Source organism: Lycium ferocissimum, chromosome 10 (assembly GCF_029784015.1).
Source record: "Lycium ferocissimum isolate CSIRO_LF1 chromosome 10, AGI_CSIRO_Lferr_CH_V1, whole genome shotgun sequence".
Taxonomy (NCBI): Eukaryota; Viridiplantae; Streptophyta; class Magnoliopsida; order Solanales; family Solanaceae; genus Lycium; species Lycium ferocissimum.
Genome location: NC_081351.1, coordinates 31,494,822 through 31,522,727, shown reverse-complemented (window position 1 = coordinate 31,522,727; position 27,906 = coordinate 31,494,822). Strand labels below are relative to the sequence as shown.

Genomic DNA, 27,906 nt, shown 5'->3' with positions numbered 1-27,906 from the left:
ATAATGGTCAAGTTTTTCTTGAAACTAATTTTTTATATTATATTATTATATGTTGTCTATAATAATATTTTATTATAACAGCAACGGACAAATGACGCCACTGTAGAGGGGTTTGGTCGTATAAGTTTTTTAGTGCATTCATTTGGTTTTGTGTAGTCACCATTTCTTATTAGAATCGCAGAGTTGCTGAATTAATACAAATTTAATATCAACCTACATCTTAAAAAGTATTAAACGTTCAGTGCAGTTTAGTCGATTGTAGCAGACTATCTATGCCCTTTTTTAGGTTAGTAAATGTACTTATTATAGGTTCTCTTATAAAATATTGGAGGTAGGGTAGGTCCGAGAGGAAAAAAGAAGAAGGTGGAAAAGTAGTAAATTTACAACTATACTTAACTGTGAATTCAAATTTAATCGTAAAAAAATACATTGTTCTTAAGTTATGCACAAAAAGTGGATCTCAATTTTGCAATCTTGTCGATTTGTTTTTCCTTTTTCTTTTGGTTTCATTCTTATTTGTCTAGTCTAGATACAACTAATAATGAAAGGGCTATGAGACAAGGGAAAAAGATTGTCATCAACCAGAGCCTATATTTAAGGATAACGAGGATGTGTGTCGATATGCATATGGTGCATATGACTTTATTTTATAGAAAAATAAGACAGAAGGAAATCACATGGTCAAAAAAGATAAGAAGTAATAGAAACTACGTCGTTTTACAGAGGATATTGCCTCATAGAGTCTATGGGCCGTTTAGAATAAATTAAGAATTTAATGAAGACAAAAGATATTTTATAGTGGACAGATATTTTTTATAGTAGTACTAAATGCCTTTCGAAAAAATATCTGGACCGTCTTAGTAAACTTTGAGTTGACGTGTTCACTTGACACATGTAAAAAGCGGTGACAGCTGAGCCTCTCCTTTTTTTGTACCAAAAAAAGTTCCTCCCTTTTTTGTCTCTCATTATCATTTTATTCACAATATAAATATATACCAGCACCAAATCTTTTTCTGTAATAAATTTTCTAGTAAAGCTTAAGATATATAGGTTGTTGATATTGTTCCTCTCTTTTTTTATTCTTGAAGATAAAAATACAAGATAATGGAAACTAGAGTGGAATCAAAAGGAAAAATTTCAAGAAAGAATATGGGTCATAAAATTGCAACAAAGATTGATGAACATGAAGAGATTTTGACTATGGAGGTATATATTTTCTTTTTTGATGATCTGGCTGATATTAATGAACTTTTATTTGGGTTTTTGTTTATCTGATTATTTTATTTCTATCTTTTATAAACTGCATGAATACTGTGTCAATTTGGTGAGTTGATATTATTCACTTTTCTTGCTTCAAGGGTTTATGTTGTTTTTTCAGTTGGATCATCTTTTTAGAACCAGAACAATAAAATGAAATTGACTTATATCTCATTCTAGCCCATTTTTGGGGGTAAATCTGTGTTTTGATCTTTTTATTCTGGTTTTTTTTCTTTCTTCCAGTTAGCTAAATGAATTAAGATATTTGCACTAAGACTTGATTAAGCATGATTTTGCTCAAGTTCAACTGTTAGAATTAATTTATACGCTAAACACGGTAAATACTTACGGATGTTTACACCTAACTAAAAAACAATTAACCTTAAGAATTAACAAATCAAAGTGAAACTGCATATCACTTAACCATGTTAAGCGTTAAGATGTGTATATACAAGATATATGTCTTATACGAGCATATTAAATTGAGGAATGAGGATTAAGTACCCAAAAAATCTGGCCTTGCCTCCCTCCACCTTCCCTAAAAAATCCACCAAATCCAAATATCTTTTTTTTGAATTACCTGTACCTGCATATCTTATGTGGTTGCTTTTTTTTTTTTTTTTTTTTTCTCTCTCTTTTTTTTCCCGTTGATGTTGATATTATTATGTTCTAATTGTGCACTGAGAGTATGTGAATGAGTTGAAATAATGCGAAGCTTACTTTTCCAGTCCCCCTAATTATTACTATGTTATATGTGCCTTTTGTGCTCATTGCATGGTTACTTCATGTGCTCATTTTTTTTTTTTTTTAAATTGTTTTTATTACATAGGGGTAGGGGAAGGGGAAATGGGGAAGGGGATTACAATGTGGGGATTCGAACCCTCACCAACAAGGCATTCAAAATAAGGAACATTCAGAAGGCAATGCTACTAAATTAACAGGCAAAATAGGGCTGGAAAATGTGAGTCATTTAAAAATTCAGTTTCTGATTAAGAAAATCCCATCTCAGGAATCTCGGTATGCTGGACCAAAGATCATGGAATGGACCAACGAGAAGCATAGTATGTATCTCAAGTCTATGGAAGCATCTTTTGTCAACCACTTATATGGTTCCTTAGATGTAGTTGGCTTGTCAAGGCCTAATAAATCCTCAAGGCAAAAGCACGCCAACCCTTCAGGCCAGGTCTGATTTGATTCGACTTGTATGCTACTATGTTATTTAATTAGCTTTTTCGTCCATACTTTCTTCTGCTAGTCTCAGAATCTGATTTTGCCTCTTTGGTTTATATCAGTATAAGGTGTTTCAAGATGGTTGTTGGACCAAAATCGATTTCAAGAAAGACGAGCCTCAGTTAAATAAAACAAGTGAATCCAGTACTGTATTAGCCAGGCCCTGGATTAAACATTACAAATCTCAAGGCAGACACCAAATGAGAGTAAATTCAGATCTCCAGGGAAACACTAAACAGAATCAATCTCCTGCATCTGACTTCAGTTTGTGCCAAAAAGATTATGTTACAGGTAGCTGAAATTTTCAACCAGCACGTCTTATTATTTCTCTCTGATCTCTATATCAAGTCATTAATATTTTTGTACCATTTTCAGAGGTGATGGATCAAAACTTTATCGATGAAGATCTTGAAGAAGGAGAGTCTAGCAGGGAGCACAGCGCAAAACGGACGAAAATTTCATTAAGTGATGGCACGAGCAGTGATCAAGTAATGAGTTGGACCAGCTAATTAAATTACTCAGCGGCATTACACCCATTAGATTGTCGACTAATCATAGTTTAAATGGATCATCCAGGTAGTCCCATTCCGAACGTCCTCGATGACTGGTGACCTTAGTGAGGATCTTCTGGAGTCAACGGAGTAAGTCTTTGGCTTTCAGAGACTATGATGACAACTGACCTTTCTAACCAAGAATGAGGAATAGAAGAGGAGCATTTTCTTCTTCTTTTTTCCTTTCGGACTTTAGGCGTATTAATCAATAGTACTGTTAAATAGATTCTGGGTAAGCATTTCGAGGCGCGGGGTTGAATTTGAAGATGTGTAATTCTGTCAAAGATGCATCAAGGTTGTCTGACATTGGCAGTGTAGCAAGGCACCAAGTCTGAAACTATTGCTGTAGTTTGATCAAGATTTTTGCTACAGTTTCTGCCCGGAGCTAGTTATGGTTTTTATTGTTTATTTATCTGTATGTTGGAAATTCGAGTAGCCATTAGACCTCTGTAGTCCTTGTACAGATTTTGGGAAAATGTTGTAAAAGCATTTGTTACTTCTCAATTTCTTGTTCTCAACGTTGATTTTTTTTTTTTTTTTTTTAATAACTTTCTGAAAGCAAGCAAGCAATCATCCCAGCCATGTTCTCAACATTGATTGACATAGTATTGCAAGGTATTAAAGCAGAGTTTAAAGGGAGAGCCTTGTTGCTTGCTTGCTATATGCTGATGTTTTTGCATGCGTTGCCTGGTTCTTCAAAGCTACTTGCCAGCTTTTCGAAGAATTCGTCCCGGATAAGGGCTATTTAAGGGGAAAAATTTACCAGGAATTTTTTCGTTTCCTGAGAATTCGTGACCTTTGTTAGGGTGGTAATTCTCATTCGACCGTCAAATTGACTAATAAACTCCCCATACACCACCTGCAATTAACATGCTCAGCCACAACGTACACCACTGCTGTAACCACCATTAACCACCCACAAGTAACCACCATTAACCACCCACAAGTAACATCTTCAGCCACAACCACCACACCACAGCCGTCACCACCATTAGTTACCATTTGCATGATTACCATCAACCACCATTATCACAGCAGCCACACACCGCCCACAATTACATCATCAGCCACTATTATATATCGTCAACTACTATCACAATTTCACTACCATTTAGTTGTTACTATCATCCACCATAGTTATCACTGTTATATAGTTTGTAATATTGGAGTAATAATATTTTAAATTACTTGGGTACTACTGTTGAAATAACTACTTTGGGTACCACCTTTGAAATGGGTACCATTAGTGAAATGTTCCAACAGGTACCATTAGTGAAATATTACCAATAGGTACCATTTGTTCTGCATAAGGACACAACCTTTCGGAACAAAGTGTCTATTCAACTACTTGCCTTCTCTATAAATAGAGAAGTAATTACTCCATATCAGTCACTTTAGTTCAACTGATAATAGGCTTGTTGTATCCAAAGGAGTGTTATCTGCAAACCCCATAGACATCTAATTTCTAACAATTCAAAAGAGTGATTTCTCACTGTTATGGAAATCAATCAAAGTTTTGGAATATCTTTGATGAATACGGATTTCATCAAACTTGATAGATTTGATGGAGCCAACTTCACTCGCCGGAAGGATAAGATAGTGTTTCTTCTCACTGCTTTGAAAATTTATTATGTTTTGGATCATGAAATCACTGCAATTCCATAACCAACTGACGGAGAATCTGAAACTGTGAAAGCATTAAGGAAGAAAAGTGAAGGGGATGAACTAATTTGTCGGGGGCATATTCTCAATACACTCACTGATCAATTATATGATCTCTATTCAAATTTGAAGACTCCAAAAGAAATATGGGATGCGCTAGAGGAAACATATCAAAACGAAGAAAAGGCACAAGTAAGTTTCTTTCTTGGCAATATTTTGAGTTTCAAATTAAAGAGAACTTATCAATAATGGATAAAATTTATAAACTGCAAGTGTTAGTTTCTAAACTACAAGATCTTGATGTGAAAATTCCTAATGCTCTGCAAATTGGTGCAATTCTGTCCAAACTACCTAATTCATGGAAGAATTATAGAGAGAAAACTTTGCATTCTCGTGAAACTCTGACTTTTGAGTAATTCAAAACCCATCTGCAAATTGAAAGTGAAACTCGTAAATTGAAAGTGAAACTCGTGCACGCGACTCAGAGATTCAACCTGTTTCAAAGATTAATAATCTGAGTCACTATGTTGAAAGCAAGTCAAAATATGAAAAAGGTTCTAGTTCTGGTTTTAAAGCCAATAAAAAAGGTTTTTAAGAAAAAGGCTATAAAACTAGTTACTTGCTTTAATTGTGGCAAGAAAAGCCATTTTTCTCGTGACTGCAGGTTTAAAAAGAAGGGAAAGAATTTTGGAATCTCAGAAAATTCCGAAAAGGCAAACATGTTTGGGGAAGTTGTTACAGATTTGGTTGCTATGGTATCAAATTTAAAAATTGGAATGGTAACATAATTAAACATTGTTGATCCCTCAAAGTGAGAAGAATGGTGGTTAGATTCTGGTGCTACCATTCATGTTTGCAACAACAAAAACTTATACAAGACATATGAAGAATGCAAGACGTCTGAAGGTGTTTTTATGGGCAATGATGCTCAAGCCAAAGTTGAAGGCAAAGGCAGCATGGAATTAAAGTTCACATCTGGACAAAAACTAACTTTGTTGAATGTTTATCATGTGCCTAAAATTAGGAAGAATTTAGTTTCTGCAAGTTTGTTGTCCAAGAAAGGATTTAAGATTGTCATAGAATCTGATAGAGTTATTATTTCTGAGGATTCTATGTTTGTTGGGAAAGGATATTATTGTAATGGTTTGTTCAAGATGAGTATTAATAAGAGAAAATTACCTCATAAGTCAAGCTTTTAGAGTTAGGCACATAAACGAGAAGATTATTAAACCGTAACGACTAGGGTTTCTAGGTTTTAGTCTGGGGGTGACTTAGAAAACTAGACCTCGATTAATATCGGGGAACTCCGAGGCCATTTGCGGGTGAGTCCGTAGCGTGTTTGTAGTAGATAATTTACTTACTTAGCGTATGTTTTGTTTGCGTGCGAAGGGGCCCATTGTCTCGGATTGGTGTTGTGATTTTTGAGTGAAATTGATTGTATATGTTATGAAATTGAAGAAAACATGATAAAACCCCGGTCAAAACATAAAGTGTGGTTGGAAACCGCTGATATGTTGATTGTGATTGCTATTATGATATGGCACCACCGTAGCGAAGTTTTTCATAGCGGGTCTTGATATGACTTGTGACATGGTGACTTATGCTAATATTGATTTATTGATTGTTCACATTCCTTAATTGAGGATTATCATTTATCTCTCTTCTTCAAGAGATAAACATCTATTTTTCTCACTTCTCTTTCTTATACACTCCTCAACTACTACTAAACCTTCGTATTCATTTTCATTTTTTTGTATTTTTCAAGGGTTTGGGCAAGGGTAAGGTTAGAAAAAAATCGATTGGCTTACATTAAAATATTTATTAAAAAAATTTAAAAATATATTTATTAAAAAAGATCCAGCCATTTCAAAACAACATATTCAAAAGACAATTATTATATGAGGTATAACTGCATATATAAATATTATTTGAAGCACACAAAATTATACGAGGTATAAAAATTTATCATACAAGATATAATAAAATTATACGTGGTATATGAAATGTATGCAGGGCTTAATAAAACGTATACAATGTATAACAAAATTATATGAGGTATATAAAATTTATTATATAAGGTATATATATATATATATATATATACACGATATAAAAAACAGTTCCAAAAGAATTCACATATTCATGATATATATTTTGTATAAGTTTATTTCTGATATAAATTAAATTTCAAAATATTACTTATATGATATTTATGTAATAAAAAAGAATTACAGCCATGTGTATCTTCAATATTTTGCATATTTTTTAACTACAACGGTGCATATGCTTAAAATATTACTTATCATACATTTATGCAATATAAATAAGATCAAATATATATATATTATATATATATATATATATATATATATATATATACACACATACATATATATTATATGCTTTGTATAGCTTTTATATGCATTTAATATTTATGATGAAGAAGTTATGGCATTGAAATTAAATGCAATCGTTTCGGAAATTATTTTGCTTATATATATATAGTAGGAACATATTTATACATGGGAAGTTGCTTGAGCAAAAAGTAGGGACGTATAGGTTTCCTTATACATAGGAAGTTGCTTTACTATTGAACTCTTAATTAAACTGCTACGAAATGTTTACTGCATTTACCTGTTAACAATATGTAAATATTTTTATATTCTTGTCTACTTATGTTTTTTTCCTTATTAATAATATTAAGAGTGTTGCTTATATCTCTGAGTCAAAATCTTTGTTATGCCATGCTAGATTAGGACATTTAAATTTTGGTTCTATGAAATTATTGTCAAGGATTGGATACTTAGAATGCAATCATAAACAATTAGATAAGTGTGAGGTTTGCATTCAAGCAAAAATGATAAAGAAATATTTTCCTAGTGTGGAAAGAAATTCACAACTACTTGAACTTATACATTCTGATATATGTGAATTAAATGGAATTTTAACAAGAGGAGGAAAGAGATATTTTATTACTTTCATTGATGATTATTCTAGATATAGTCATGTCTATTTAATCAAGACAAAAGATGAATCCTTTCAGAAATTCAATGAATTTAAATATGTTGTGGAAAATCAAAAGAATCAGAAGATCAAAATGTTAAGAAGTGATAGGGGAGGAGAGTATTTCTCCATTGAATTTGATGAATTTTGTGAAGTTTATGGAATTATACATCAGAAAACTTCGCCCTACACTCCACAACATAATGATTTGGCTGAAACAAAAAATCGAACGTTAGTAGATATGACTAATACTTTGCTCTTAAATGCTCAATTACCTCAAGATTTGTGGGGAGAGGTTGTACTAACAACTTGTCATATTCTTAATAGAGTTCCTTTTAAGAAAACTCAGACCTCTCCATATGAGTTATTGATAGGTACAAAACCTAACTTAAATTATTTGAAAGTGTGGGGGTGCCTAGCCTTTTATAAGATTCCTGACCCTCAAAGATTAAAATTCCTCACCCTCAAAGATCAAAGTTAGGTCCAAGAGGTATTAAGAGCATATTTGTTGGTTATGCGCAAAATTCAAAAGCATATAGGCTTTTGAATTTTGCAGACAAATGTTATTGTAGAATCGGTGCATGTGCAATTCTTAGAAAATAAATTTCTATATAATTCTAGTGAGAATTCTACAAAAGAGAAAAGCACAAGTTCTCCTACTCAAAGTAATTTTGAAATGATAAATAAGAAAAGAGGAGATGATTCTCAACATGAAGTTGAACCTCGGAGGAGTCAACGAGTGAGAAAAGAAAAGTATTTAAACTCCAATTTTATTTCTTCACAAGATATTGTATTTCTTGTAGAAGGAAGTAGGAGCAAAGTCAATCAATGTATACCCATTTTATTAAATACTGAAAGTGATCCAAAAAGTTTTAAAGAAGCAATGTCTTCTAGAGATGCAATTTTTTGGAAAGAAGCTATAAATGATGAGGTGGATTCTATATTATCTATAGGGATCTAGTAGCTTAATTGGTTGGCTACCTGAACTGTCACCTTGTTGGTGAGGGTTCGAATCCCCACATTGTAATCCCCTTCCCCTACCCCTATGTAATAAAAACAATTTTTTTTAAAAAAAATTCTATATTATCCAACAACACTTGGATAATAGTAGATCTTCCTACTGGTTCTAAACCTATAGGTTGTAAATGGGTATTTAGAAGAAAATATGATATCAATGGTTGTGTACAAACCTTTAAGGCAAGGTTGGTTGCTAAAGGTTTTACACAAAATGAAGGTATTGATTATTTTGATACAAATGCTCCTGTTGCACGAGTAACATCCATAAGAGTGATTTTGTCTTTAGCCTCTATATATAATTTACGTGTGCATCAAATGGATATGAAAACTGCATTCTTGAACGGTGATTTATGTGAAGAAATATATATGGAACAACCAGAGGAATTTGTTCTTCCTGGAAATGAGAATAAAGTTTGCAAATTAGTAAAATCCCTTTATGGGTTAAAGCAAGCTCCAAAGCAGTGGCATAAGAAATTTGATGATGCCATTTTATCATATGGATCTGTACATAATAATGCTGATAAATGCATTTATTCTAAGTTTACAAAAGATTGGTCTCATAATAAGTCTTTATGTGGATGACTTATTGATTTTTGATACAAACATGCTTGGAGTTAATAATACTAAAAAGCATCTCAATTCAGTCTTTAAAATGAAAGATCTTAATGAAGTTGACACCATTCTTGGAATTAAGATCAAGAAAAGTGATAAAGGTATCTCCTTAAATCAATCACATTGCATAGAAAATGTGATTCGAAAATTTAGTCACTTAGAAATCAAAGAGTTTGAAACTCCTTTAGATTCAAATATAAACTTGATTGAAAATATTGGAAGGGTCGTAGCACAACTGGACTATGCTAGTGCTATTGGAAGTATTATGTATGCAACACATAGCAAACGTAGGATATAGCACATGCAGTCTGCAAACTTTCAAGATATACAAGTAAACCAAGTGTTGAACATTGGAAAGCTATTTCAAGAGTGCTTGGTTATTAAAGAAAACAAAGAATGTTAGATTATGTTATAATGGTTTTCCTAGCACGTTAGAAGGGTTCTCTGATGCTAATTGGATAACCAACGATGATGATAAAAAATTCACATCGGGATGAATATTTACGTTGGGATGAGGTGCTATAAGTTGGGCATCAAAGAAGCAGACTCGTATTACACATTCTACAATGGAATCGGAATTTTTGGCATTAGCAGCTGCTGGAAAAGAAGCCGAATGGCTAAGGAACATGTTATTAGATATAAAGTTGTGGCCATAACCGATGCTAGCCATTCCCATATATTGTGATAATGAGGCAACGTTGAGCGTTGCTCATAATAAGATATAAAATGAATAGTCTAGACATATTAGTCTGCGGCATGCCTATTTGAAAGAATTGCTTATAAGTGGTGTCATGACAATTATATATGTTAAGTCCTACAAGAATTTAGCAGATCCGCTTACAAAAGCACTTTCTAGAGATGCTACTACAAAAACATCTAGTGGGATGGGGTTAAAAACCTTAACTATTTGTACATTATTAGAGGGAACCCAACCTTGAGTAAGCAAAACTAACAATAAAGGTTCAATGGGTAAAAACAATCTATTAATGTCGTTTTGAGCACCGAAAAGAAAAGCATCAAATCTTCAAGCCTTGTCCTGTGATGATCGGTGCATGTTATGCATAGGAGGAAATAAAAGAGTTCTTAATGAAAATGCCAAATGTCTGGAGTAATAGAGACATAAAACATTTTTATCTATATGAATACAAGAGTGGTGCCACTTCAGCAAGAGTTAATAAGGTTTGCTCTTGTAAGTATCCATGAATTGGGATTAGCGCATGGCCTTTAAGTGCTTGAGTGAATCGATGACTTAAAGTGGTTGGATAATATGTGGTGTTTTCGGTGTAGGCACAAGGGAGTTATGGTTCAATTCTTAATTAGTAATACCAATAACTGCGTCTAAGCTTTAAAATATTTACGCTACTAGAAAGTTCAAATCTATGAGATACTTTCTATTATGTATGATATTAGGAGTAGTATTACAAACTAGTGGGGGATTGTTATATAGTTTGTAATATTGGAGTAATAATATTTTAAATTACTTGGGTACTACAGTTGAAATAACTAGTTTGAGTACCATAGATGAAATAGGTACTGAAAGGCACCACTTATTGAAATGTTACCACTGGTGAAATCTTCCAACATGTACCATTAGTGAAATATTACCAGTAGGTACCATTTGTTCTGCATAAGGAAACAACCTTTCGGAACAAGGACACAACCTTTCGGAACAAGTGTTTATTTCAACTACTCATCTTCTCTATAAATAGAGAAGTAATTACTTCATATCCGTCACTTTTAATTTAACTGATAATAGGCTTGTTGTATCCCAAAGGAGCATTGTCGGCTAACTCCATAGACAAACAATCACTCTTTTGAGACAGTGATAATATCACGCCTCAAGTCTTTCCTTCCTATTCTCTTCATCTAATTTCTAACAATCACCGCCGCCACCAACTACTGTCATGGCACCATCAATCACCATCGTTAACCACTATAACTACTACCAAACCTATTATTTAACCGTCGCTGCCTGGCCCTTTTGTATATACTTTCTCCACGTTGCTATATTTCGCTTGAGAACGTGGACAATTATAACTTTGAAGAAACTCAATTGTAAGAGTAGGTAACAATGAACATGTCCAGATGAATTTAATTTCGTGGGAACTCTTTCCAAGATAGAGAATTAAAAATGAAAAAACAGTATTCTTTAAATGGAGAGAGATTATAACTTAGTCATAAATAAGACTAAAGTTAGTCAAATATTCTTCCTAATTAATATTTCTTACGGGACGTGTAAAATAAAAATAAAAGACAAATAATTTGAGATGGAGGGAGTAAAGCAGATGGTAGATTCTCCCGAACATTGATTAAGAAAATATTAAGTCCACTTTAGGTCACGTTGTCAATATTAGAACAGTTTGATATTTGGTGTGTTTTGGAAATATCAATGTTGATCCGCCGACACTAGTCAACAATATCATTCGTCATGTGTGACAATTTCATTTATATTCCCTTCCATTAAAATCTTCTCCTGTTTCTAGAAAGTTATCGTATGACGAATTGCAAAACTGAAATAGGAATTTCAATTTTGTAATGGAATTACAAAATGAAAAAGGAATATGCTGGCTTTTATTTTAAATTTGAATAATTGAAGAGTGATATCGACATTCCAGACTTCCTGATCCCAATTTGGGAAATAGCACTCATTAGTAATAACCAATCCTTATGATTAAAGTTTATAGTACTTGATCAAAAGCATCGGTAAATTTATTTGCAGCCAGGTTCCATCTTTTTATATTCTCTGATTTATTTCATTTACTATAGACATACTTAACTATTGTTTGAGTGAGTTAAATCGATCGATGAGTTAATGAATAAATCAACTTAATTATACAATTCAAAAGTAACAATTGTTTATTTAACTAATTCCTCACTGATTTTGAGGGCTAGCTCCAAAAATTCTATAGTGTTGCTATATGTGTGGCTAAATCAACTCAAAGATATTCTTAACATGGTATAATATTGTTCGCTTTAGGTCAAGCCCGCACTTTTTTCCCCCCAAAAGGTCTTACACCATCAAGAGATCATACACCTTATATGTAGTTTTTCAATCTTTCCGGCTATCAATGTGGGACACGACACTTCAAAAGTAGCCTAAAGTTCGAATTATATTGCATGAAGTTTGAAGTGGCAATTCAAACTTCAGGTTTGAGGCAATAGGAATTGTGTCTGTTCAAATTTCAGGCCAATGGCCTCAAGTTCAATAGCTATAGTTCAAACTTCAGGACAATAGTCATTTCAACTTTTAGGCCGGTGCGTATATACGTTGTATATTCTTAGAATATATAATCAATCGTTTTTATGATTTGATATAAACTATTAATGTATGTAAAATGCGAAGGCTTAATGCATATGCAGTCCCCTAAACTTGCACCTTTTTTTAATCTTGGCACCTCAACTAAGCGTTGTTCCTATTGAACCCCTGAACTCGTTCTCAAGTATGTCTATCAAACACAATCCGACTTACACAACAAACTTTGCAATAGGATAGAATTATTCTTTGTATGCCCGAGAAGATATCCAGTTAGTTTCATTAGTGTCATTTCTTACTTAATTACCAACTTCCAGTTCACGTGCCACGGTTTTTTGGTTGATCATTGATGGAATTGATTTCTATAGATGTTACTGTTTTGTTGCATTTAGGTAGTCAAATAATTGAAAATATTCTAAAGATTTTATTGCGGGGTATCTGATTTAGTAATATAAATTACATGGGGTTTACACTTTACAGAAGACAATCTTGTTTGAAGTTTCTGGAAATAAAGAAAAATATATGAAATTTGGGTTTAAGATGGTCCATTGACCAGATGGCTAGTTTTGTAATAGTATGCTTAGATAGTCAAAGAAATGGGTTCATATCTACTATTTGAAAAAGAGAAAAGACATCATTTAACTCCTGAACTTGGCACGAAAACTTAGTTTAGCAACTAAACTTAAGTTGTATTTATTTACCCCCCCCCCCCCCCCAAACAACTTTCAAGTTAATTAAATATCCCCTTAACGGGTGACATGGCAAGAAAGTGTGATGACTTTCTCAAAAGCGCGTGAAAGGGGAAAAAAACACTAAAAATGATTCCATCTGTACATATGTCCTCTTCTAATTGGATGACAATTTATTATACTTAATTATACCTTTTTAATATTTTTTTTCCTTTTTTTTTCTTTTCTCTTTCTTCTTCTTTCTCTCTTTTCTCTTTCTTTGTTTTTCCATATTTTCCGACGTCTCCATCTTTTTTTTTTTTTAACCTATTTGTATTTGCTTCCTCATCATCTTCTCTTTCCTCCATTTTTGATGGAGCTGGCGCCTGGCCAGTGTCACCTTCTCTTTCACTCACCATTTTCACCACTGCCAAGCCTCTCCTTCTACTTATAGTAGATAAAATTACTATTTTTCTTCTTCAAAAATTTCCCAACCACCATCGCCGCCGCCGCCATGACCCCCACCACCACCATAACCACCGCCTCCTAAAATCAACCCAACTGAAAAATCCCATCTTTGTCATCTTCATCTTCCAATCCGAATTTCAGTCCAAAATTAGCAAAGTTAAATTTTCGGAACTTGTCCGGTTATATGCGGCAAATTGTGAACTTTCCGGTGGGATTCCATCGGAAATAGGACAGCTTGAGAAATCAGATTCGTTACTTTTTCAAGTAATTGCTCTTTCAGGGTCTTGAACAAATGAGTTAGGTAATCTAAAAAGCTTGAAATCCTTAGATTTGTCGAACAAGATGTTTTTCAGTTGAAATCAGGTGACATTTCTTCAAGTTGAAGAATTTAACAATCAAGTTAAATTAAAGTTTCGGGCAACCCAAATCATTTGAACCCTAGAAAAAGAAAGGAAAAAAAGTTAGAAAAAGAAGAACAGAAGATGAGAGCAGTTATGGTGGGGAAGGTATGGTAGTGGAGGATAGCATGGTAGTAGCCGTGGTGGAGTATGGAGAAGGAGGTGGTTACGGTGGTGGTGGTTAGCGGGGAAGAAAGGGAATGTTCGTTATTAATGAAACCATGGGGAAGAACGAGTGGGAGAGAAGGGGTGGGTGTGTGTTGGGGGGGGGGGGGTTAAAGAGGGAGAAAGTCCGAAAGGGTTGAGATAGGCCCACCCGTATTTTTTTTTATTTAAATAATTTTTAGTTTAGTTTAACGAATTTATTTAAAAAATAATAATTAGATGACGTGGACCAATCAAAAGAGTTTAATCTTGTAACAACACCCAGGATCTTAATTGGTCTAAAGGAAAGTAAGGTTGATTTTAATTCACCCATAAGTTGTTAGCGGGGGGGGGGGGTAAATAAATACAACTTAAGTTTAGTTGCTAAACTAAGTTTTTGTGCCAAGTTCAGGAGTCAAATGATGTCTTTTCTCATTTGAAAAATGCTATTTAAGTCGGATTGTGTTTGATAGACACACTTGAGGACGAGTTCAGGGGTTCAATAGGAACAATGCTTAGTTGAGGTGCCAAAAGGTGCAAGTTTAGGGGGCTGCATATGTATTAAGCCAAATGTGAATCACATCTATTCCTAAAGTCAGAGACGGATGCAGCTATAGGCTAAATGCTCAGAACGTTAACGGCCTCTAAATCCTGGATCCACCCTTGCATTAAAGTATATAAAATACATAAATAAAATTCGTTTATAATGTTTTTGAAGGATAAATTTTAGTAGGCGTTTGGCCATAGAAATAAAAAAAAATTGAAATTTTTGAAGTTGGAGTTGTGTTTGGTTATAGTTTTTGCAAATAATATTTGGTTGTTTGAATGTATTTTTTCTAAAAAACATGAAAGATAATTTATAACCCAATTTCTAAAACTAGCAAAACCGCCCAAAACAATTCATAAACATAACCAGTTGGTTGAATCAGAACAAGCGATTACACAATTACATCAAAACAATTGATACATTAGTGAAAACAACTTTCAGCAAAATGAAACTTCAAATTTACATACCACAATCCCTCACCTGACTATCAACCCCCAACCCCTAAAAAGCTTAATCAAAGCCCCTTTAAGGAAGAGGGAGTGGTAAACTTATCTACACCGGGTGTTTACACCCATCTCAGTTAAGTTAACCGTAGATAATAAACCAAGGTCTAGAATTCTATTAAGAAAAAATTAAAAAGGAAAGCAAAGTTAATAAGGGAACATCACAACGGTCTTTGTTATTACAAATTTCTTGTTACCAAAATCTTATTTGCTATTGTAAATTCTGGTTATTGCAAATATTTGGACCAACATCCAGTTTTTCATTACCAAAACCCAACAAAAACTAAAACAAATAGTTGTAAACACTACCAATACTAGAATAAATAGGGTTAAATTTATATATAAAAAAAAATTAGGGTAAAATTTGAAAAAGGAAAAACAAAAGCAAGGGTCAAAACAAGAAGTGAAAACAAGGTTTGATTGTATTTGAAATTTTCATGGCCAAACACTAGTTTTCAAAAAAAGTTAAAAACATTTCCGGAAAAAAGTGAATAATTCTCATAGCCAAACAGGTCCTTATACTATTTTATTTGTAAAAACTCGAAAATGAAAGATGGGGGGAGGAGTTCAAACGCGTCACGGACAAGTATAAATAAATAGGAATTGCATCAATTCAAATTTCAGACCAATTACCTATTCAATTTATAATATCTATAGTTAAAACTATTGCTAACATGTAATAGTCAGTTCAATTTTAGTGAATGATGTAAATTTGGATATTTTTATGATTTGATATTAGTATACTAGTATTAATGTACAAATGAATAAAATGAGAATTATATATCCCTAAAGCAATGGGGGCGACTATTTTCCTCCCTTATAGTAAATCCTCCTATTCTTTTTCTCGGTTATCCATTCACCATTAGTGGTAGCATTCTTCCTCAATATTAAAAACGTTTTCTTCTCCACTAAGATATAGTGAATTAAATTAATCCATTTTCATTCACTATAACATACATAAATAACATCCCTTTTATTTTTTGAAGGATGAATTTTACAGATGGATAAAGCGGGTAATATTTTATTCCTCATGGCTATTGGAAAAACTCCAAAAAGTGAAATGTGGAAGGGGAAGGAGTTCAATCGCGTCACGGACAAAGTATAAATAAAGAAATAAAATACCCCTTCTAAGTATAAATAAAGAAATAAAATACCCCCTTCTATGGCCTTCCCATTTTATTGCTGTATATATATTCACATTGAACCTTCCTCCCTTTCTTCGTTTCTCCCCCCAAAATTTCTCTTTATTAGATTATCCCAAGGTACGTTCATCTTCAATTAGGGTTCCATTATCAAATCAAGTTTCAAGCTTTTACCTTTTTTTCTTTTTGTTTTTTGCTCAGCTCAATTATATTTTCGTTTTCACAGATTAGGTCAAGAATTCATTCTTCATCATCATCAGGAATTTCAATTTATTTTTTTAGCATCCCATCGGGTCTGCCTTCGATTGTAGAGTAATTCTATCAGAAGAACGAAGGAAGGAAAAAAAAAAAGGAGAAACTTTTAAATTGTTGTACACCAATTCTTTCTGCAATGCCGTCGTTTGTTTCAACATCAAAGGCCATTAGGCGTTTAGTTGCACATCGGAACGTGTTCAAACAAAGGGCGGGTATTGATAATAATGTTAACGTTCGATGCTTGAGTGGAATTGCTGGCGTTCCTTCAATTTCTCCTGGTTGTGATGCTGGTAGCAAGGTGATTAAGCCCTCGTCGTCGTCATTGGGGGAAGTTTATAGAATTGGGCCTTTAATTCAAAGCAGAGGATTTTTGGGATGCGGTGATGGGGAAGAGGGGAATATGTTAGCCAAAGTACACGAGGAGAGGCGCGTTATGGGGTAAGTCCTTAATTACCATTTGCAGTTTTTATGATGATATATGTGTATATGCAATTATGGCACGCCTGTGGCAAGCATTTATCTTAGTATTAGTGCTATAAGGAATGAAATGGACCTGATAGAGGGGGATAGAGCACAGAGAATCGGGGGCGAGGGGAACAAAATGAATCCAACAAAATTTGAATTCGTTCATGGTGTTTAGATGTCGCTATCGTGAATTGGATAGTTAGTATGTGAGGAAAGAAATTATTAGAAGTTGCAGCATGAAATTTGTACGTTATACATATACAATGTCTAAGGAATTATACATGTGTAAAATCCAAGGAAAGAACGTGTGTCCAATAGATATACATGTGCAAAATCTAAGGAACTATATGTTCAGTTTAGACTACTAAAAAGAGTTGATTGGAGTTACAATTCTCTAAACTTCTTGTGCTAATTGGGTTTATCAATGCATAGACAGAAAAGTAGAATGAGGGAAGAAATAGAAAAGGTCCAACTCGTAAGTTTTTGTTCCATTTGAGGTTAGCAAAATCCAGGTTCCTTACGTGATCTTTACATTGTAAAATTGTGGTGAACATTGTAAAAGTGACAAATTTGTAATTGGTGTCGACACCAAATCAAGAAGTTACTTTAAAGTGTTTGAGCTTTATTAATAGTATAGATATGCCTGGTACTGTGTATATAGTGTTGTTTAACTCTAGCATGATCCTCCTGTTACATTTAGATGATTATGTATATCCTAGAAGTTGTTGGGAGGATTGCTCATGTTCATATGTCGTATGCTCTCTTTTTACTTCAAACTGTCTAGACAACTATATGTAAGGCTAGAAACACTCTTTGAAGTATTGGCATAACTGCTTCAACTACAATCCTATTTCTGGTATCCAAGTTATTTGTGCAATCAATGACGTCCTTGCTTGGTGAGCTACACTTCAAGTACCGTCTAACTCCATAAGTAAAGTATGTACCAGGAGACATTTACATTTGCTTAAGTTGTAGCTACATTGTCTACAAACCATGCCTTGTCAACCTAGGCCAAAGGACTTCTTGCTCCTTTACTTTTTTTTTTTTCCCAAGGGCAGAGTCAAATTCTTTACTGTCCTAGATCAGCCCACACGTATCAATAGCAACTCAGACCACCTCCCAATCCTTATCCCACTTAACCTATTTTTGCAGGAGAAATCACCTTAGAGGTTAAAATAGATATCCACGTTTAATTGTTCCCTGAATGGGCAAGAAAGTACAATTGTTAATCTGTTACCCTTGATTACTGTTATGGAGCATAAATTTTTTGATATCACGCAATTCCACAACAAATGAAGGTAAGTGGTGATATTTTCAGGGAAAAGGAAAACGAAGAAGAAACAAACAAGACTAACGACCGTGCTGAAGAAAGGCCCCAGTATCTGTAATTTACACGTCGGATAAGTAGTAAGAGGAAACATAATAACAATGACGCGAATATGTGTAGTGATGGAATAATGGAAGATGGAATTAAGAATCAATTGTTCCCAATTCCTTGAATTCATTGTTGTCAAAGGAAAAAAGCTTTAAATAGTGCTTCAGGTCTATTGGGCCTTTTCCAATATATAGTTAAAGTGTGAGCTTTAGTTAGAAAAGGCGCAATGAAGAAAAACAATAAAAATATATCTGTGATCCAAGAAAAAGTAACAAATTCATTCATAATCTTTTCCTTAGCTTTAATATATCTCTTTGCCGATTATACTTATTGTTTAGTACTGTTCCATTCAAGATAAAACACATGGGAAATAAGTAGGGATGGAAATGGGGCGGTGCGGGTGCGGGTGGGGCTGGTCGGGTCTAAATAGAGGAATACTAATTCTATGCGGGTGCGGTGTGGGTGCGGGTTTGGGTGTTGCACTTCTAATTCACTACCGACCATTGCACTTCTAATTCACTTACAAGCTTGCTCTTTACCTACTTACAGATCCCATTTGAAATCAGAGGGGCACATGGTATTAGGATAATGTAGTTGGCTGTTTATCCATAATTAAGATTTTACTCACCCTTTACAGGCATTAAACACGCAATGTCTTCGCAAGAAAACAGTACAGTAGGGAATAAGTACGCAATATTGTCTTAAGAACTTTGAAGCATAAACATGTAGATATATGAACTTACAGACTGCAACATATATCGCAGGGCACCATAAAAACGTTAGTTTGTGTAGCACAGGTTTTAAACAAATAGAGAAAGCAGAACATATTAGACATTTTTTTTTTTAAAAAAAAAAAAAAAAGAGAACGCGGGGCGGGTTTTCGCGTATTAAAAGGCAATGCGGGGCAGGTTGTAATTTCGTGGGTTTAGACTGAACTCGCACCGCACCCGCACTGCACCGCTCCACTGCCATCCCTAGAAATAAGGGACACACCTTAGTGCCTTGGCTACACTGAAACTCAACTTAAGTGAGACGAAGCACCCTCTTTGAGCTTTTTTAGGCTTAAGGGCTTAAGAGCGCCTTAAATGAGCCTTTGACAATACTGCTTGAATTCAACAATTTTTACTCACCCAGCTTAGAATTTGATGAGGATGCACTCCTTAGGAGGAGGAAGAGTAAAGCTGTTCGAGATCACTCTTTGCTGTCAAATTTTGCTTGAGCTATAATAGAAATGATATACCTTCTGTACTTCCACTTCTAGTTACTAAATGAAGCACAAGAAAGCCATGCAATTTTAGCAAGGAAAATTTTCAGTGGAGTTGATGACTGATGCATGTTCAATTTTTAAATTGCATACAAACTCGATTTAATTTTCGTTTACTTGAGATACATGCTGATTTCTCCTTCAAGAGGATTTTTTAATGTCAACTCCTCACATGCAAAAATTGCCCTTCAACCCCCTGAAATGTTATACAACGTACATGCTAACTCGTATCGTTGTTATTAGATACTCTCCAGAGCAGTTATATGCTGTGGTTGCTGCTGTTGATTTGTATGAGGATTTCCTTCCCTGGTGTCAAAGATCAGAGATCCTAAAACGCCATCCAGATGGATCTTTTGATGCTGAGCTAGAAATTGGCTTCAAATTTCTCGTTGAAAGTTATGTGTCTCATGTGGAACTAAACAAACCAAAATATATCAAGGTAAGCATTGGCCATTTATCTCTAGTATTTTTTAACTTTTTAAATTTCTTTCAATGAAGCGTATCACAAATTTCTTTCAATTTAGTTCTATGTTATGTTTCAGTTACTGTTTTTCTTATTAATAGTTACTCAATATGAATGTTGTGAATTGATATCACCTGGATCTTAGTAACATCAATGGTATCTCATCTTTTAGCCCTTCTTGAAATCATGCAATTACTAGAGTGTAGTGTACCAATCAAGAATTATTTAGTCTGCAGATATGCCTTCTAATTGAAGCTATGAGCGTCAAAGTACTAGTAAAAGGCTGGCATTGAATTATTCTTGAGAAGTTGGACCATGATTGGAAAGAGTGTAAAAACTAGTAATTTTTTTTTTTTGATGACATGGGAACCCGCAGCCGCTACCCTTCGGGTGCGCACAGGGTAAACCCAGCTCCTGTGCAATAGCTCGCAAACCACACAGGAGAAAAAACTAGTAATTTTACAGCTTCATCTGATTCTTTTTCTGGGATATGTACTATAAAAAAGTATAATTTCCATTAAAAGTTACATTTTTCATTCATATTTTAGACGAGGCAAGGAAGGTATCTCAAACGACTTACAATCTTTTGGAATCAACGCAGATCTAGGGAAAGATCAAACATAATGAAAGCAAAAATATCCATATAGGGGATTCCAACTTGTTAGATCAAGGTTTAGGCGTTGTTGGTAAGCTTACATTAGGTCCATATCTAACAGGGTTGTTATTTTGGTTGGAGATATATCAGTAAAGGTGACCTAGTGTACGGATATCTGCGAGATATGGAGAACTCTAATTTTTCTTAGAAGACACATGATTGAGTACTGGAATGGAAAACAACAAATTAAAGCAAGTGGATATTGATGATGCATATGGGGAACCAATTAGTTCTGAATTAAGGTTGTTGTGGATTTATTATTTAGAAAATATTAGGGGTGTGCATTCGGTTTTTCGGTTCGGTTTTACATTATTTGGTTTCGGTTTTTCGGTATTCAGTTTCTAAAAAGTACAATCCAATCCGAACCAAAATAAGTTTGGTTTGGTTCGGTTTTTCGCTTTTCGGTTTGGTTATTCGGTTGCGTCATATGAGCTAATTAACATAATCGAATAGTTATATTTGAATGACGAAAAAGAACAAATATTATAGAGAATGAGAAATAATCATATCAAATTTCTTAAATATATTTTTTAATATAACCACTGGTAAAACTTGAAAAACACAATATTTAAAAGTATATAAATTCATGTTCATAGCCTAAAGATTGAGAATAAGTCATTTTATATCCTAATAGAAATAAATCACTAAGTAGGAAAAGGTTAAAAGTGGTAAAACACTCAAACTCAAACTCCCTTAAGTACTAATTTTTTTTTTCAGTTTTTTATTTTTATTTTTCTAAATCTGAAACCAAACCAAAAAACCAAACTTTTTAATTTTTCAATCCAAAACCAAACTAAAAAACCGAAAAGCCAATCCAAATTAAAATTCGGTTTGGTTTTTATAGGAGGATGGTTTCTCTTCCCTTTCCACATTTCATCCCTGTCTTTGTTCTTTCCTTGGAATTTGGGGCATTGACTTCGCATTGGCTTCCTTATTTCCATGAAGTCTGACTTAATGTCACATATAATTGATTTTAACCCCTGGACAAGACTTTCAAGAAAAAAGAGAAAAATTGGGAATAGTTTCCATTTGTTTCATGGTGGCATATGTTGAATATTTCCCATTTGTTTCGTGGTGGCATATGTTTTCACCAAGTGGCAGAGCGTCAACTAGGAAAAAGTACCAAAAGAAGAGGATACACCAGGTCATGTATCTGCCGCTATGGTTCTCAACCCAAAGTTTTGTGTTCATGCTTCTTACATTATTAACAGGTGTCTTTTTGATAACCTTCTGATTAACAGGTTTCTTGTAATTAGCTTGTTGAGGATAGGAATTTTAATTAAGGTGGTGGGAAGGTCACGACGATATTTGAATTGGTCCATACATTCTCTCTCTCTCTTTTTGGGTTAATGGATGAAAGTTTACCATCCTCTATTGCTTATATTTTAAATAAATCCTTTATCAAAAAAAAAAAAAAAAAAAAAAAAAAAAATCTTTATCAAAAAATATATCAATCTAAATAATCTTGATATGTCTATTAGATTCCAAAAGCTTTAGGATATAGGTATTGACGAGAGTCCCTTTTGCTCATCTAATAATTTTTTATGCTTTTACCTCTATTGGCCATTATGAAATGTCTTAATTTACCTTTATTTCATACATATACTTTTTTTCACTGTTGCAGACAACTGCTACTGACACTGGCCTTTTTGATCATTTGATTAACATCTGGGAGTTCAACCCTGGACCAAGTCCAGGAACTTGTAACCTTCACTTTCTGGTAGATTTTAAGTTTCAATCTCCGTTATATCGACAGGTAAGTTTCCATTTTCAATATAGTACAATATTTAATGTCTTAGCCATAATACCATGTGAGTAAGAATATTTTGAAGATACTAATTACACTGATGCAAACTTTGGGGTTTTGCTAGGCGGAGGTACTCTAGGTCATTAGCTTATTGTATCGTCATAGAGGTGTCACGCCCCGAACTTGGGCCTGGACGTAACATGGCACCCGGTGTCTGACCACATGTGACCGAGTGAACCAACTGGCTGGCTGAATCAACATGTGATATTATAACATGCTGAATGGGGAAAATAAACTAACACATGCTGATATACTGAAAGTCTAAATGATATAAATCAAAGTGCGAAAACACTAATATACGTCCGAACATATTTGTAGCCAACATTGCTTAACATGAAAAGCCTGCGTCTAGCTGTTACTCTAGTCTATGGAGCCTCTAATGAAATCGAAAACACCGATGTTTGTCTATAAATACCGAAGAGGCGTAAAGTAATGATAATGCCCCGAAAGAACTGGGGCTCACCAAATAGCTGGTACGAGAATCCTAGCGCTTTGAATGTCAACCTGTAAATCGTTACCTGCATCGTGAGATGCAGGCCTCGGGCGAAAGGAGACGTCAGTACATTTAAATTGCACTGGTATGTAAAACAACTGAAAGAACAAATAGGTAATAAATACTGAATTTGAAACTGAAACAGGAAACTATAAACTGAAACTGAACATAAGTACTCCCTGTTCTGAATGAGAAACCATCTGTTTATCTGAGTAAATAAGCTACGGCCTCAGGCCCAATATATGTGCACAAGCTATGGCCTCGGGCCCAAGTATACGTATACATAACTACGGCCTCAGGCCCAAGATGCATAAAGCATAAACTACGGCCTCAGGCCCAAATACAGGTGTTCAACATTCAGGGATTTAAAATCAGGAACTGAGAATCATCGTAATACATGTCGAAAATCTTTTGAATCATATTGAGTTATCATAAGTTACATGATACTGGACTCCTGAATAGAACTAGACTGAGACATGTATTTATAATAAACTGATTTGTCATAACTGAGGCTCATGGGATATTGAACATGAGCCTATACTGATTATGTAATGAGTTCACGGTGTTCGGAATGATAATCATAAACGAATTATGAAACTATGTCATCTAGAGAATAGAAGTTCCACAAATATTCATGGAACTAAGACATAACTACTTTCTGAGGCAATTCGTAATAGTCATAAAGAATGGGATGTAGGGAGAATCGTAAACATTCCCAAACGTTGTGAGTTAGCCTCACATACCTTAACTTCCTGCTTTTGAGTGTAATACAACGTTCGTCAACCCTTTCAACTTTAGTCTATAGCAATACAAGTCAAAAGGATCCCATATTAGCAATAATATCCATGCTTTGGTCATCTAAGCATTTTATCGAACACTTGGTGGGCATAAAGCTCCACAACCTTCATTAATGGTGTTTCTACACCCAACAACCCATTGTCTTGCTCTTAGATGATTCTACCATCTCATATTGCTATAATCGATATCATTCTTCATCACCCATAAGATAAACAACATCCTTAATCAACAATCAACAACCCAACCTTATAATTGTTCATGCTTTTCTATCAAACTCATCAACTCATATCTCATGAACTTGGAGTCTATAATCATCAATACAAAACTATAATCGATTAATGGATGATGGTAATACCTTTTTGACGTTCAATTCCCTTGAATTCGGATTCTAGGGTTCTTTCGTCCTAAAGCAAGTCTCAATCGAATATCTATGGATTTGAAGCATTTTATCATGTTAATAGAGTATTGGGAATTGAAATCAACTTAGAATCATCATTAAAACTTACCTTGAAGGGTTCTTGAGGCTTGGGATGAGTTCTATCTCTTTCTAGGTCGTTTTTTGTGTTTGGGGAAGTTGGGGAAATAAACCCCGACCTTAAATATATAGTAAAATACGTAACCTGGAAAAATACGACTTCCGCGCCACCCTTGGGTCGCAAGGGTGCCGCACATAGGCAAAAATTGGTCAGAGATGGCTTCTGCTCGTGCCACATTATGGAGCCCGTGCAAAGAGTTATACCCATTTTACTGAAGGAAGTGCAGCAGCACCCGTGAGTCGCAAGGGCTACAACTTTCATGTTTTAAGTTTTCTCAAATTCTCAACGGATTTTCACGAAATCGGGCTGGAAGGCAGACCTGCTGTAAACTTAGCCGATTCTATCGAATCTTAAGCACCTCACTATTCGTCTTGATTTTCAAAATAACTATTTCCACCCAAACTCATCTTGATAGTACTTCACATGTCTAAAATGCCACATTAATACTCATTTAACATATTCACACCTATTCTGAATTTATAGAGTGTTACATTGATGCGTTGCTAACGTGCATGGCCTGCTGTTCTGAGCGTTTTTGTGACGCTCATAACTTCTTGCTCCGATCTCCGTTTGACCTGATCTTTATATAGAGGGAAAGTTATTTCCAAGTACTACAACTTCCATTAAGTGCACTTTTCCAAATTCCTAACTAATCAAAGGGTTATGGTTGCCCGAAGTAGGCCCCTCGGCCGCTTTCGCAAAAATGTGAAACCTTCTAAATTTCGTTTTACTTTCTTAATACGAGCTGTGCCTTAGTCTGAGGACCCGAGGTGTTACAAGAGGTGCCTTGTCCCTGTAGTCCAGATTTATTCTTCAGTTAGTTGCTTTCATATTGATCATTGAAGAATCAAACCATAAGAGTCTCGAATAACATTTCCTAGTTGTACTACTTTGAATGCATTTTGAATACCATTGAGGAACCCACTTTTCGGTTTTCACACTACTGTTTCTATGTGAAAATCATTCATTAAAGCTTCCAGCTTTTAACCTCCAAAAATAATATTTCACAACTTGTGACTCATTTATTACTACTACTGTAGCAGAACGGCAGCCCGGTGCATGAAACATCCCGCATTCATGCGGGGTCCAGGTAAGGAGCCGCTCCCCAAGGGGGTGTAAACCCTGAGGCAAGCATTAGTGGCTGGTTCCACAGCTCGGACCTGTGACCTATTAGCCACACGGAGACAACTTTTTTGTTGCTCTAATGCTCCCTTCGCTAAAGTAGCAAAAGCATGTTGCAAAATATTTTATACCTTGTATTTTTAGAAAACCATATATTTTAGCTTTTTTTGGCACAGTATGTTTTGATGGGTCAAATAATAGGACTAATAGAGAAGTATATGGAGATGCAATTCTGCCGTTGTGCTCATTTAACTCGGTGCATTTAAAATCTGAAAAGTTGCATCCCGTTCTTCTATCGGGGCACTGATGATAACTGCTAAGTGACTGAAAATAGCCTCAAATCGTGACCTTAAGTATCCCTAAGTTAATGTTGGATAGATGGGATTAATTTCCTTCTCTGTTGGTAATGTTATATCAACTAATGAAAACATTAGTACTGGTTCGCTTGTTTGGTACTGTTTTGTTGGTGATTGGTATCATTCTTGCACCACAATTTGATCTGGCTTGCATACCCTTCTTTTCAAGTTTATTAATTTGTGGTGCTTTGCTTCTCAGTTTTTAAAGGCGATCTAGGATATATGTGATTCTCTCTTTCATGGCTATGTCTAATAAAAGTCATATAGTATCGATCCATCTTTTTGGTACTATTTTTGTTCTTGATAGCATTTTCTTCATCTTCCTGGGGTGCTAAGTCATTTTCAGTTTTCTCGATGGCATGAAGCAGATGCGTCCCTCCTTTAGCTCCAACTGTCCTTCCCATTCTTTTCTTCTGGGAGTGAATTTTAAGAAGATCTAGCTCTTGGTATTCTAAATTTGATGATATTCTACCTAAGTATCAGATATTTTATTTTGATAATTTAGGATAAATGTAGCCAGTTCTCTTTTCCAGCTTGGTAACCTCAGCTACCTTAATAGTTGTTGTACTTTACTAAAATACTGAACTTGAGAGTTTTCTTTGAGTGGGTACTGAAAGTTGAGAACTGTTTAGGCGGGATATGGAATTTGGTTAACTGGAGGCACCTCAACAATGAGAAATGAGTGTTTAATTTACCTTGAGAAGTTGATTTTGCTTTGCTGTAATTTGTATTAAAAAAGTGTGTCTAGAAGTTTCAGAAACCTTATTTTTATCCCTTTCCTTTTCTCTTCTGTTGATTGGTTAAGGTGCATCATCTTAACTTACTAGTTAAATGCCATTGTGCATTGCTCCTTCACAGGTAGCAAACATGTTCTTTAAGGAGGTGGTCTCTAGACTAGTTGGTTCATTCAATGATCGTTGCCGTTTGATATATGGACCAGGGGTTCCTATTCATGAGAATACATATCAACAGAGGTTATGAAGATTGGTGTTTGGTTGTGATGAGATGAAACCATGAGGGGCCAATTCAATTTTCCGAGTACCAGTTGGTCCAACTACATTAATTCTTGAGTTAATTCAAAACGTGAAAAGGAGCTGATTCAGCCTCCCTGGTATCTCCAATTTCTTAAAGTTACTGGATTCTTTCTTCTCTTTTTTTTTTTTTTGGGGGGGGGGGGTTACCTTGGGGCCAAAGTGTAACATTTCAGGTTATGCCATTTCTTTGTTAAGTCCACATCATATAGGCTTAACCAATACATTTGAATCACTTTATAAAGCAGTTTGACTAATATTTAGAAGCTTCTGTACAAGGATACATGGTATAGGAATGCCATTAATCGATGTAATATGCACCAATGATACTTCTATTATTGAATTTAATCATTGGGCCTAGTTGGTCTTCATAGAAAAAGAGTAAGAATCGCTGGGCCTAGCTGGTAAACTTACAACACTCGTTCATTCCAGTTGGGTAAGCGCTCTTCTTGTATTTACCCCCAGCTGGGATATGTGTACGTCTCCAGAGAATAATTTTTTAGAGATTTATGAATGAAGCAGGTTAGTACTGTTTGACTCTTGAAGCGATGAAAAATGCTGTTTGTCCATCTGTCTAATAAGTGTGAAATGAGAGCTGGCTTTAGTTTTTTAGATTTCCAAGTGATATATATCATAGTTGTGAACAAATTTATAGATGCGAAAATTGCATGTTTAATTTTTGGAGTACTTTTCTCGTTCACTCAAGTTTCGGTTTCTAACTGTGAATTGGATTTAGTTTGTGGACTTGAGAGCATATATCTGAGCCCAATGTTAAGTAGTCTGAAATCCTTCTAGATATATGACTCATACTCTCAGTTTCCTGGGAGATGG

At 34.7% G+C, this 27,906-nt stretch overlaps 2 protein-coding genes across 4 annotated transcripts; both read left to right on the top strand.

Moving 5' to 3' along the window:
* Positions 1 to 961: 961 nt before the first annotated feature.
* LOC132033382 (cold-regulated protein 27) lies at positions 962 to 3,542 on the top strand. Its single transcript, XM_059423344.1, has 5 exons — positions 962 to 1,206; positions 2,267 to 2,440; positions 2,550 to 2,778; positions 2,863 to 2,975; positions 3,064 to 3,542. Exons 1-5 carry the CDS (start codon positions 1,105 to 1,107, stop codon positions 3,130 to 3,132), a joined length of 687 nt encoding a protein of 228 aa, XP_059279327.1. The 5' UTR covers positions 962 to 1,104; the 3' UTR covers positions 3,133 to 3,542.
* Positions 3,543 to 16,469: 12,927 nt separating this feature from the next.
* On the top strand, positions 16,470 to 27,614 carry LOC132033381 (uncharacterized). Of its 3 annotated transcripts, none has more exons than XM_059423341.1 (5): positions 16,470 to 16,575; positions 16,682 to 17,148; positions 20,058 to 20,253; positions 22,557 to 22,688; positions 26,903 to 27,614. In XM_059423341.1, the coding sequence occupies exons 2-5, from the start codon at positions 16,847 to 16,849 to the stop codon at positions 27,023 to 27,025; spliced, it is 753 nt and encodes a 250-aa protein (XP_059279324.1). In that variant the 5' UTR covers positions 16,470 to 16,575; positions 16,682 to 16,846; the 3' UTR covers positions 27,026 to 27,614. The 3 variants fall into 3 exon arrangements, with proteins under 3 accessions (XP_059279324.1, XP_059279326.1, XP_059279325.1); XM_059423343.1 differs by lacking the exon at positions 26,903 to 27,614 and adding an exon at positions 25,610 to 25,935 and having other exon boundaries at positions 16,513 to 16,575; positions 16,657 to 17,148; XM_059423342.1 differs by lacking the exon at positions 26,903 to 27,614 and adding an exon at positions 25,607 to 25,935 and having other exon boundaries at positions 16,513 to 16,575; positions 16,657 to 17,148.
* The last annotated feature ends 292 nt before the right edge of the window (positions 27,615 to 27,906 follow it).